Source organism: Heteronotia binoei, chromosome 21, assembly GCF_032191835.1.
Source record: "Heteronotia binoei isolate CCM8104 ecotype False Entrance Well chromosome 21, APGP_CSIRO_Hbin_v1, whole genome shotgun sequence".
Lineage (NCBI taxonomy): Eukaryota > Metazoa > Chordata > Lepidosauria > Squamata > Gekkonidae > Heteronotia > Heteronotia binoei.
Genome location: NC_083243.1, coordinates 54,048,657 through 54,060,948, shown reverse-complemented (window position 1 = coordinate 54,060,948; position 12,292 = coordinate 54,048,657). Strand labels below are relative to the sequence as shown.

The following is a 12,292-nucleotide window of genomic DNA, read 5'->3' as shown; positions in this document are numbered from 1 at the left end:
TCTTGTAGACCAACAAGATTTTCAGGGCCTAAGCTTTCAAGAGTCGAAGCTCCCTTCGTCAGATATGGTTCTGGTATCTGATGAAGGGATTTTTGATACTCCAAAACTTTAAAACTTTGAAAAACTTGTTGGTCTCTAAGGTGCTACTGGACTTGAATCTACTGGACCCAAATCAAAGAGATGAGCTCTCAATTATGCTGGGCCCAGACAAACCAAGGAGTGCTGTATAAATCAGCATAGACAGCTGGGATTCTGTTGGCAAAGCAACAGGGAACTGGAACTAGGATTGCCTTCTTCTGGATGCACGGGGATAAGTAGGCACATGGAATTACCTTACACTGAGTCAAGCCACTGGTCAATCAAGGCCTACACTATTCAGATTGGCAACTGCTCTCCATGGTCTCAGGCAGAGATCTTTTCTATCACCCATTACCTGATGGTTTTAAAATTGGAGATGCTGGGGATTGAACCTGTGACCTTCTGCATGCAAAGCAGATGCTCTACCACTGAGCCGTGGCCACTTTCAAGGACTCCTCTATTTCACACTGCATTGCATCCTCTATGTCTGAAGTGCAGCTCAACTGCCAGGATATTCCCCATCCCAGTGTGGGCCAGAGAGGGCACAAAGGAAAGGAAGGATAGCTGATGAGTAGAGTTCAGACCTCTGAAATACTTTATTAGGAGTATTGTGAGACGTGGCATCAAAGCCTACTCCCCAAACCAGAAAAGGAGTTTTCTGAGCAACTCAAACTGTACTCCACTATAGTATTACCAAAAATCTTTCTAGAAGCAAACTTCACCTTGATGGAGTCCCTCACTTGAGGAATATCCTGAAGCAAAGAAGGGAAATAGGGTATTTTGTTGCAATAAAATATCCTAATCCCCTTCTTTGCTTCAGGTTATTACTAAGATATGGATCTCCAAGGCTATCAAAATGCAGTTTGCTTTTAGAAAGGTTCTTGGTAATACTAGTGACCTCATGTGGTAAGAAAGCAGAACAGCAAAAATGATGCCTATGTTCTGAACTAGGACAGCGAAATGGGAATGAGGGCAGCTGAGACCCCTCTATTTCCCTTTGGTACCAGTACTCCCAGATTATTTACCAAGATCATAAAGGGTGCCAAGAAAGATGCATGTAACGCCCCCTCCTGGATGCACCTTTGAGAAAATATTATCATTCAGTATGAGACTCGTACTTAGATCAGTATAGAAGAGGCTGTGAAAAACTAGGGAAGAAGAGAAACAGATCGAAAGAAAGAGGAACTACTCGGCAGAAGGGCCCAGAAAACAGAAGCGAACAGAACACAAAGGAAGCAGGCACCCCCCACCTACATATTTATTTTCTCCTTTTGCTCTCAGGAGCTGAATTTTTCGCAAGAAGTGAGAATTTTAAAAAAGGGGAGCACATCTCTTACCTATAGAATGCTGCAGATTCAGCATTCACCCTTAGCTGCACATGCTTAAATCTGGTAAACAGGAAAAAAAAACCCAGTTAACATCTATGGGGACTGTTTTGGAACAGATGGATCTGCTCATCTGCAAACCCATTCCTGCTTCTGCCTTAGGATAAACGTCTCTCAACTGGAAAACAGAAACGGGTACAAACACAGCACAGATCTGCAGCATCAAAAGTCAGAAGATTTAGGTCCCAGCACATGGTCAGAAAACACACGATACAACTGAAGTTAGGCAGTTCTGCACTAGCTAGATGGGAGACTTTCTGGGGACCCCAGATATGTTGCCTTGAGTACCAGGATGAAAGAAAAGTGAGATAAAAATAAATAGCCAGGTAAGAAGAGTTGGTTTTATATCCCATCATCACTACCTAAAAGAGTCTCTAAGTGGCTTACAATCACCTTTCCTTCCTCTCCCCACAAAGACACCCTGTGAGGCAGGTGGGGCTGAGAGAGCTGTGACTTACCCAGCATCTCCCAGCTGACTCTATGTGGAGGAGTGGGAAATCAATTCTCTAGATTAGAGTCTGCCACTCTTAACTTCTATAACAAACTGGCTCTTTGGTACACTTTGCTTGGATCTGGGTTTTCCATGGGTATTCCATCTGAGCTAGTCCATCTCCAAAGCTGGTCTATTTCAACATAAAACAAAGCTTGTGTACCAAGGATACAATGAAGCGTTGTGGCCACACAATAATTTTATTTATTTCCAAACTACATTTTGTTGAACTACCTGAAATCACCTTCCAGCTTCTCCTGTTGAACCAGTGTTGAAACAATGGGGCTCATTAGGATCTTGTTGACAACTGTCCCAATGATGAAATAACCAAAGATGCTAACAGGACCCAGCCAGCCAGTGCTAAAAGGGAAAACCAGGGAAAGGTTAGAAAAAACTACCAATAAAATACTATGTATTGAACCATTTCATTTGAGCAGTCCTCTGAGAAGCCAGTTCTTGTATGTAGTAGCCTAATTAGCTGTTAGGGAATTTTTGGAGTATAGAGATTTTTCTAGGACTTCCATTCCCACCAGGTTTGGTAAGGGTGAAGGGAATGACTGGCAAGAACCTCATAAACTGAGAGAGAGAGAGAGAAACCTGTTCCAAAGTTAAAACCATTTATTAAAATTAAAACCATGTTGTAGTTATTGTTAATCATATAACATTCTAGTAGGGAGCATACAGAATTTATTACATTAAACAAATGCCAAATTAAAGTGCACTATTATTTCTTAAAAAGAGCCCCATGGCGCAGAGTGGTAAAGCTGCAGTACTGCAGTCTGAACTCTCTGCTCATGACCTGAGTTTGATCCCAGCGGAAGCTGGGTTCAGATAGCCAGCTCAGGTTGACTCAGCCTTCCATCCTTCCGAGGTCGGTAAAATGAGCTTGCTGGGGGGGAAAGTGTAGATAACTGGGGAAGGCAATGGCAAACCACCCCATAAAAAGTCTGCCATAAAAACATTGTGAAAGCAACATCACCCCAGAGTTGGAAACGACTAGTGTTTGCACAGGGAACCTTTCCTTTACCTTTTTATTATTTCTTAAAGAATGCATCCTGTTTGCTCTGCCCAAAGACCTATAAGGTATTTGTCCAGACCAACAAGGGGCAAGAATAATATCACACATTAAATACCTTTTCCCATCCATGGGAGCTATTGTAATTGTCAGCCAGGTCTGTAATGAACATCTGACATATCTGATAAAACCCAGCCCCTATCATACAATAAGGCTTGAACTTTGACTTGGTCAAAACAACACTAGGAGGGTCAATTCTGGCATTTCATCACGTTTATTATCTGTACCAGTGGGTCAAGAAGCTCTTAGACACATCCTACGTCACAAGTTCCTAACCTAATGTTTAGGTTTTGAAACTAGTATCAATGATACTGAAAATATAAACTATATTCTAGGACACAAGTCACTTGCCTAGAGACAGTGCAGCTGTGCAATAGAGGATCATTTATTTATTTATTTTATTCAATTTTTAGTCTGCCCTTCCCATAGAACAAGCTCAGGGTGGGTTGCATCATAAAAACAGTCAACAGTAAAAACAGTAAAAGACCAATTTAAAAAAATATAAAATCTAAGATTACAAAGACTAAGATGGCAGAATTCTGTCTCACAGATGTGACCTATTGTCCAGGTCCAGCAGATCTTGAAGCTCTGGGATGGAATGAGGGATGGGGGGAGTGGGGAATGAGGTGGGGAGGCCGGTAACAAGTGACGCCCACTGCCTCAGCTGAAAGCCTGGCGAAAGAGCTGTTTTACAGGATCCTGGGAGAGAACCAAAGTTCCTAACAGTGAACAAATGTGAACACAATGGATGTATACATTAATTTTTAAGCCTCCTCACTAAAATTCCGCCACATTAGCCCAGTCTGGCCTGAGCTTGTCAGGGTTCAGGAGCTAAGCAGTGTTGACCACCAATGAAGACTGAGGCTGCTGTGGGGAGGCAGACAAGGCAAACCATCCTTGCATATCTTATTCCTAGAACACCCTGTGGAAGGGGTTGCGCCATGAGTTGGTTTTGATCCAATGGCACCCTCTTCTTATATTTACTACAATATTAGTAAAGTATCCATAGTTTTGCTGCAATTAGGTAGCATACAGAGAAACTACACATATCAAACAAAAGTTTGCTTCTCAACTTGCACACGTTCTTGGTAGCTGCTCCTTCACTTTGGGGATCCCATCCCTAGAATCTTCCCAAATCCTGATGCACAGCATCCTTCAGAAGCACAAGGCCACCTTGTTTGTGATGGCATTTGGCAGTTTAATGCTAAAAGGGGCTAGAGTTGAAATAACTTGCTCATGCAGTGCTTCTGGAATTAAACACACTCACTGTCCCTTTCAAGTTGATAAAATATAAATATCTCTCCTAATAGTCCACCCAAAAAGGCTAAAATCCTGAACCTTGTCCTCGTGCAGCTGTATGTTGGCAAGAAGTGCCAGAAGGGCTGGGGCATCCTTGACCCAAGATGGGAGTGATCTTGACAAAAGCTAGAGCAAGATGAGGCAGAAACTGGTAACCTCTCTCCATCTTGCACAAAGTTCCCTGTAGTCACAAAGCAGTCAGGCTTCCTGAAAAGCAGAAAGGGTCAAGCCACTCACTGGAATCTCATATATACCCATTAATAATCAAAACATCACCCAAGGCATAGGAATGCCATGCTTTGTAATCAGGCCAGCACATGCTATTCAGGGAAACTCTCTGCTGCTCAACAGTATGCAGGTTGTATGAAAGAGCCCTATAATAATTCTGAAGCCCTTACCTGCGAAAGCATTGATAGGTGTAGTAAACAAGAGTGAAGGGGGCAATGATCACCTTGCTGGCCATGGAACTCAGTTGTTTGCAGAACCTCTCCACATCCTGACTTATTCGCTGGTCTCTAGTCAAGAAAGAGAAAAACCTGAAATTGCGCTCACTGCTACGACTGCAAAGCTGAACTCAAGTTAGCTTGTGGTTGATCCACAAGGGATTAAAGGTGGACAATTCTGTTGTTCTACGGCTGTGTTAAAGTACTGCTGAATGGCATCATTTTCCACCCACCTTCCTAGAGGAAACTGCAACACTGTACAAATGAAGTTTTTAAAAGAAACCAACACAAGAGAGGGCCTGAATGATGGCAAGTCAATAGGAAATAAGAGTCCTTCACATTAAGGTTCACCTTAGACCTGACAGAAATGGTTCTGTACTGGGCACTGTTGAATCCATGAAGACAGCAAAAATTGGTCTTGATCAGAACTTGCAAAAGGGCACCCAAGAAGCAGGAAAGGAGTCCTGAACCTCAGCTTCTTTAGAATACTACTCTCTCTGAGCATCCTTTTGTTATTGGTTATTGTCCAATTGGTGCCAAGTTCAAGCTGATTTAGCCAGCAGCTCAGTTATACTAATTTTCACATAGTTGCAGTTTGTTGCCCAAACCTGTGTTTTCAAAGCTCAAGTTGCACTGCTTTGAAAACCACGAACTGTCCTCAACAGAAGGGGACCAAATGCCTCTTTCCCACAAAAAAAGAAAAGAAAGAAACCCAGACAGACATCAAGTTGATCACAACCTGCCTGCCAGGTTTTGTGTTCTCTCTTGACTTTGTCTTTATTATGCCCCAAAACAGAATTTAAAAGGGAATCAAGGATGCCTAGTCTAACATTTTCTGGGAATTTCAGCAATGGATGAAGTTTAGCACATTAGCAATGCAATCCAAAATTACCCTTCTACAAGTCCCTGTGATCTCTGTGCAGTTGTATAAATGTCTAGTGTATTTTTAACACAGACTTTAATGATAAAATAAAACAATAAAAACAACAAAACAAGTACAAGGGCAGCAGAAGCAAAAGCTCAGTCCCACGTACCCTCTCCAAACTCCTGCTGGAAATCAGTATTTGCCTGGAAATGTCCCATACCAATGTAAACACAATTGTTCAAAAAATGAACAAGAACTGCCTTTCAAAGCAATTGCCAAAACTGTTTACGTTCTTGTAGCGACTTTGGCATCTCAGCATCACCACTCTAGCTCACTTTTCACATATTTCCAAAGATAGAGGAATATTTTCTTAAAGCACTTCCTTGCATTTCACATTTTAGCTTTAGATTACCATGTCTTGAGCACCTAGTGCAGTGTAATAAAAATTGTACTAAGTTATACTAAGTGACTCAACACAAGTGCTCACTGACATTTACCCCGAGAGAAAAAGAGTGCATAACCACCTTTCATACAAAGGTATAGATCCAACAGAGGAGCTCCACAGATGGAAAGATTTATTCCAACACAGCACAACTTTCTTGCTTCCACTGCTCTAGCTGCAACATGCTACGCCTCCCTTAAGAGCCTCAAGAGGAGCATTTCAGGGGGAGGGGAGCATTTTTGGCTGCAGTGAAAAGGGAGAAGCAAGAAAGTTCAGCTTCATAAGCAGAAATGCTTCCACTTGCAGAATCCACTGGATCCAAGCACAAGTTTCAGTCCTTATTAGGGTATGCACCAGAAAACACCAGGAATGGCTGAGAAGACAGCCAACCACCTACGGGTTATCGATGTCCTCATGCAGCACATTCAAGGTGTAATACACCTGACCCTGAAAGTAGCAGCCATGTAGATGTTCAGTGAGTACCTTCCTCCAGCTCACATACATCAGGTTGCAGATGAATTGGTCAAAGCTCTTCAGCTGGGAAGGAAAAGAGAGCAAAGTAATATGCAAAAAGTTGGGGCAAGTAATAATATAAGTACCTGGTTATAGCATTATCTAGCAGGAGAACTAGACACTACTAAGTCTGTGGTAAACTAACCATTTCATGGAAGAGCCCCAGATCCTTCTGCTATTAGCTAGTGCAGAGTACATACGGTTAGAGTATTTCACAAGGAATATCTGACCAACCATGTAACACGGCAATAGTAAACCTTTCTGCTACGTGTAACATGTCCTATGACATACTACTGTGTGCTGAAGTACAAAATGCAGTCTGTTTTCCCCTTAACATCTTGATGATTTCACTTAGTCAACTGATCTGAGTACCCGGTAGCAGTATAGTGTATGTTGTATGCCACTCTGGGGTGGGGTGAACTTTTCCCACTGTGTACAAATGTCTATTTGCAGCAGAGTACACATACTATTCATTCCAGTGTCTGCTCATCCTGAGTGAACTCTTGTAGCCAAACACCAGATCTAACCAAGTCTATCAGAATACATCAAAAGACATCATATGTATGCCATTAACCAGAACCTTCTTTGATATTCCAGATCTGGTTTCCCCCAACATTTTGCTTCAGAGATAAGTTACCTGTTTGGCAGTCATTAAAGCCAAAAGGACATGGGTAAAATCAGTAGTTACCCATTTATATTTCACAATAATGTGAGATTATTGACAGAAGTTTGTAACACAAAAATTATTTATGGGAGCAACATTTATGGATGGGGGGATGATACCATAGCTTTGTGATACAGCATTTTGCTTTGCATGCAGAAGGTCCCAGGTTAAATCCCCATCATCCTGTAATAGATGAAATAAAAGACCTCCGCCTGAGACCCTAGGTGCCAGTCACAGTTAACAATATCAACCCTGATGAACCAATAGACTGACCCAAGTATACGGCAGCTTCAATTGTTTGTGGGGAGAAAGAGAGCAGCTAGTTGCTCCTCCTTCACTCTGTGTTCCTCCAGTTTTATCTGCTTCAAAATTGTTAAAAGGTAAAGCTGTGAGGAGGTGGGCTGATCTCAGGTTGAAGGAGACCCCCAACAAACCCTTACATTTCCTCACTGTTTTTATCATTTGCCACTTGAGAGAGATAAGAGGGATACTGTTCCTCCCATTCAATTTCTAGTGGCATCTATCTCCTTGAAGACATTCCATCAAAGGTGGCAGTGGAGAGATGGCATGAAAACTTTTGTGAGACAGAACAGGTACTTCTCTATATGTGCGTTCATTTCTCTCTGAAAGTATATGGGAGAATAAGGATGTTGGTGTCTCTGTAGAAACTATGTTTGCGTAAGAATTGTCACCGCTGCTCCCCAACCACAAAAGGTGCCCATCTTGATGTAAGAGAGGAAATGTATCTTACCACAGAGTTCAACACAATGAGAATCAGAGCAACTGCAGTCACATTCTGGAACCCAGAAAGGTCTTTGCTCCCCAGAACCCCATAATACTGGCTGGGGATCACTCCCACCTGGTAAATGACCAGCTGTTCTGGGGGGAGGGAAAGAAATAAAGTTAGTTTTAAGGATATGCCAGTATTAAAAAGAACCAGATCGTGAAACATGGGCAACAGGAAAGGCTCCGTAACATTCACTTACCCAAGAGTGCAACTACTAGTAAGGTGAGGAACATCAGCACATTCTGGGAAGAGAATTTAGGAAATAAAATTGCTTGGATCTTTAGAAAGCGTCGGAGGAACTGCTTGTCCAGCTGGGGCCTGAAAGAGCACAAGAAACACAGGATTCTAAAGTTAACAAGTAAGCACTAGTGCCATACAAAATGCCCAGACCTTCCCAATTACCCAGCTACTCTGCCTGCTGCCCACTATCGAACAAACTAACACTGTAACAATTAACAGAGTTACACCCTTCTAAATTTATTGTCATCAGTGGGTTTAGAAGGGTTCACGAGTGCCCTATAAATGAAGCTCTGCATTAGTCACTTCATGAAGAACCCTCCCCATATTTGCTTTAGGTCTTTTCTTCAAAGATCTGAGATGGTTCCAACAAGATATATACTGATGTGTTACAGCGAAGGAGAAGCAAGGATATGATTCCATAGCAGGAGTCAGAAGGTAGATTCAGAGAAACAGTAACTATTCAGAGAAACAGTCACCAGTCTCCCACCCTTCTAGGCAGGATACTGGTGAGCAAGAATTTGAATCCAGGTCTCATATTCAGCGGACTATCTTCTAACCACATTGGCTAGAATTGCTTCCTAGCAGGGCATGTAGAAAAGCAGAACTGTCTCATAGCCACTGCGCAACCAAACCCATACTCTCAGAGCAAAAGTTTAGCTAGTGCGATGTAAGCAAAAGCTTGTGCTAAAACACCTAAAGCAGCCAGGTTAACAACCCAAGTTAAACCCATTTTTCTCAGCACTGCAAATATCCCCCAGACATTTCCTGTTTTCTAATTTCCTCTGTACCTTTCCCACCATCTGTGTAACACAGAGGCACAAAAAATTGTCTTTGTCAGATTTAAAATCCCTGTTCATCTTGATTATGTTCAGGATGACATTTTTATGAAGGAAAGAGGGCTGCTGCATAGAATGGTTCGGGGGGGGGCACTATTATAAAGGGAACAGTACACAGTCTATAGCCCTGTTTTTTCTGTGCATTATTCTACTGTTGCTTTGTCTTCCTTTTGAAATGTCTTTTCTGCATTGTTTGTGGTATGCAATGTGTTAATGCGGGATTTTTGGTTTGCATTGTGTTCTAACTTTGGTTGGGTCCAGACCAGCAGCTTAGGGCACACGGGAGGTGTCCTGAATTGGACCGCCTCAAAATGGAGCAGTGGAAGCACAATCAGATGCTCCCCCACAAAGCGCCCATATCCCATGCAGGAGGCGCTTCGGCGCAGTCAGATGACTGTTGCGCACCATCCCTGTAGCTCAGTATGGGGTCCCCCCATTTATTTTTGTGGTCGTGTGCGTCCATGCGCTTTGAGGCATTTTTTTTTTAAGCCAGAAGCGGCTTTGGGTGGCCTGGCAGGTTCACACTACCAATCTGCCTTGCTTGCACTCAGATGCCCAGAGAGGCAGATGCTGTGTGGCACAAAAACTTGCTACCACTTTGTAAGCGGTAGCTTTTTGAGCTGCCTCAGAGATGCCTAAGGACAGGGTGAGTACAGGAGCAGGACAGGCAGCAGATGTGTGCATTTGGACTTGATTTTTTGATCCGTCTTGGAGCTGTCCCTGTGTTGACTTAAAGCGCCAATCTGGACCCAGCCTTTGTTACCACAGTCCTATCACACTGTTCACTGAATATTTGCTTGCTCTGCTTTTGTACTTTACGGTCCACCTTGAGTCTCAGCCATAATGGCAAGCAACAAATGAAGCAAATAAATCAATACAAATTGATGTGTGTGTTCATTTTCATTCTGTTGTTTTCCCTCTGTCTTGGTGCACCTTGGAAAACAGTCTTTAAGATGCCCAGTGTTGTCTATAGAGCACACCAAGATGCTGCAGAAAACAATTCAGCAGACCAGAGGTAGAAATTATCTTTTGTCCTACCTTTTAGTTGGCTGGCAATAATAATAATAATAATAATAATAATAATAATAGATTTTATTTGTATCCCGCCCTCCCCGCATAAGCGGCTCAGGGCAGCTAACAGCATTCTATCTGCCTGCCAATTCATGACCTTGGCACTACCTCTGCAACATTAGTAATAAGTGTCCACATCACAACATGAGATAGGAGGAAGCGGAAGATAAATGAAACAAATTCCACTTAGTTTTTCACCCTCCACACAAAAAATGAATGGAGGTTCTTTAGCAATGTTTTTATTTGCTCGTAAATAAGTTAGTATTTGTAAGTTGTGATCCACCCTGACATCGCTTGCGGGGAGAGCAGACTAGAAATTAATTAATAAGTTTTCACTCCTTCTGTATAACCTGTACCCTAACTCAATACCTACTGTATACTTTCCAAGTATATATTGATTCTTACTATCTATTGAATGCCTGGGTGGCCCAGGCTAGCATGATCTCATTAGATCTGTCAGCCTTGCTTACTATTTCAATAAGAGACCACTAAAAAAGAAGCACACAAACCACCTGTTTGTCTCTTGCCCAGAAAACCCTATGAGAGGTCACTAGGACTTGGCTGTGACTTGCCAGTACTTTCCAACACCACAACACATTTAGTATTCAAAGTACTCCATATCCATTATAACAGCCTTGCAGTGTAATTCATTATTATAATTTCCCTGTTGAAAGTAAGCAGGATAGGCAGAACGGAGAGTCGCACATCCAGGGCTATTCAGACACTTTGTGGTAGGGGTGAGACCTGAACCGGGGGCCACACAAAACACAAGTCCTTTATTTTAGGGCTTGGATTTCATTCCTCCTAAGAAGTTAAATGTGTGTGTGCATATACACACATATACATATACACACATTTAGCGTCTTAGGAGGAATGAAATATATATATAATTTTAGATAACATTTAAATTAATACTTACACAAAACCCACAAAAAATTAAGTAGCCGACAGGGCATCTTTTTGTTTAATTTAAAGGCTTCTTTGGACAAAATGAGTGTAAAACCCTTTATGATAACCGTACAGAAGCTGAATTCCCCTCGGCAACCCTTCCGTTTCCTATAGTCCATTCACAACAGCAACCTCACGAACTCCAGCCATTCCTTCCTTCCTTCCCTCACACCAAAGACCGCCGCCCCCAATTCCACTCACCGGGCGCTGCCCACCCCGGCTGTCCCGGGAGCCATGGACGAGCTTGCGAAAGCCCCGCGTGCTAGAGCCCAGCCACGCCAAGGTAGACTTTGAGATCTCACCCGGCCGGCTCTGCCCCCGCCGACACGTAGTTAATATTCATTACTACTTTTGATTATCCATAAGGCGCACGGGAACCAGCAGGGACGATAGAGTTTCCCCTAAGCAACAGAGGCAGAGCGGTCATTGGCGGAAGCATAGAGCTGGGAGGTGCAGCTAGAGCAGCTCGGAGGGACAGGAGGAGGAGCCTGGTTTGAAGTAATGGGTGAGCTGCGTGCTTCCTCAGGTGGAACATGAATAGACAGCAATAAACAGACGTAATCCTGATATTCTCCTCTGCCCATCTCTATAGGAAAACCTGCGAAGTGGTTACTTTTGGAGGGCGGGGGGCGACTTTATGTAGGGTTTTGTTGATTTCAAGTTGGAATAAAGTTAGAGTTCAGTCAATGGCACTTTTTAAGACCAACAAAGTTTTATTTAACTTTCACGTGCAGGCATACTTCCTCAGATACATTGAAATGAAAATTAACAGTCCATACATATATAGGTAGAGGTTGCATAGGTATACATATAATATGGAGGCTGAACAGTAAATTAGCATACTGATACAACATAATAAAGAACCAGTTTGGTGCTGTGGTTAAATGCATGGACTCTAATCTGAAAGAACCAGGTTTGATTCCCCACTCCTCCACATACAGTGACTGGAGTGACCTTGGGTCAGTCACAGTTCTGCCAGAGCTGTTCTTTCAAGAACAGTCCTCAAAAGAGTCTCTCAGCCCCACCTACCTCACAGGGTGTTGTGGGGAGAGGAAGGAAAGGAGTTCGTAAACTGCTCTGAGACTCCAAGTGAAGGGCACGGTATAAATCCAATTTCCTCTTCTCTCTTCCTCTTAACAGATGCAAACAGGAATAC

At 42.8% G+C, this 12,292-nt stretch overlaps 1 protein-coding gene across 3 annotated transcripts in view; it reads right to left on the bottom strand.

The window, feature by feature from the left end:
• Positions 1–11,428, bottom strand: part of ABCD4 (ATP binding cassette subfamily D member 4) — a 28,628-nt gene extending 17,200 nt beyond the window's left edge. Inside the window, exons 1-7 of one of the 3 annotated variants that reach the window (XM_060263375.1) lie at positions 11,338–11,428; positions 8,241–8,359; positions 8,006–8,133; positions 6,475–6,614; positions 4,726–4,842; positions 2,188–2,313; positions 1,416–1,466 (exon numbers count right to left, since the gene is read on the bottom strand). In XM_060263375.1, the coding sequence (XP_060119358.1) occupies positions 1,416–1,466; positions 2,188–2,313; positions 4,726–4,842; positions 6,475–6,614; positions 8,006–8,133; positions 8,241–8,359; positions 11,338–11,372 (716 nt within the window). In that variant the 5' untranslated portion in view covers positions 11,373–11,428. Of the gene's footprint in view, positions 1–1,415; positions 1,467–2,187; positions 2,314–4,725; positions 4,843–6,474; positions 6,615–8,005; positions 8,134–8,240; positions 8,361–11,337 lie in introns of those variants that run through there. The other 2 variants (XM_060263376.1, XM_060263377.1) reach the window with 2 other exon arrangements.
• Positions 11,429–12,292: the final 864 nt, after the last annotated feature.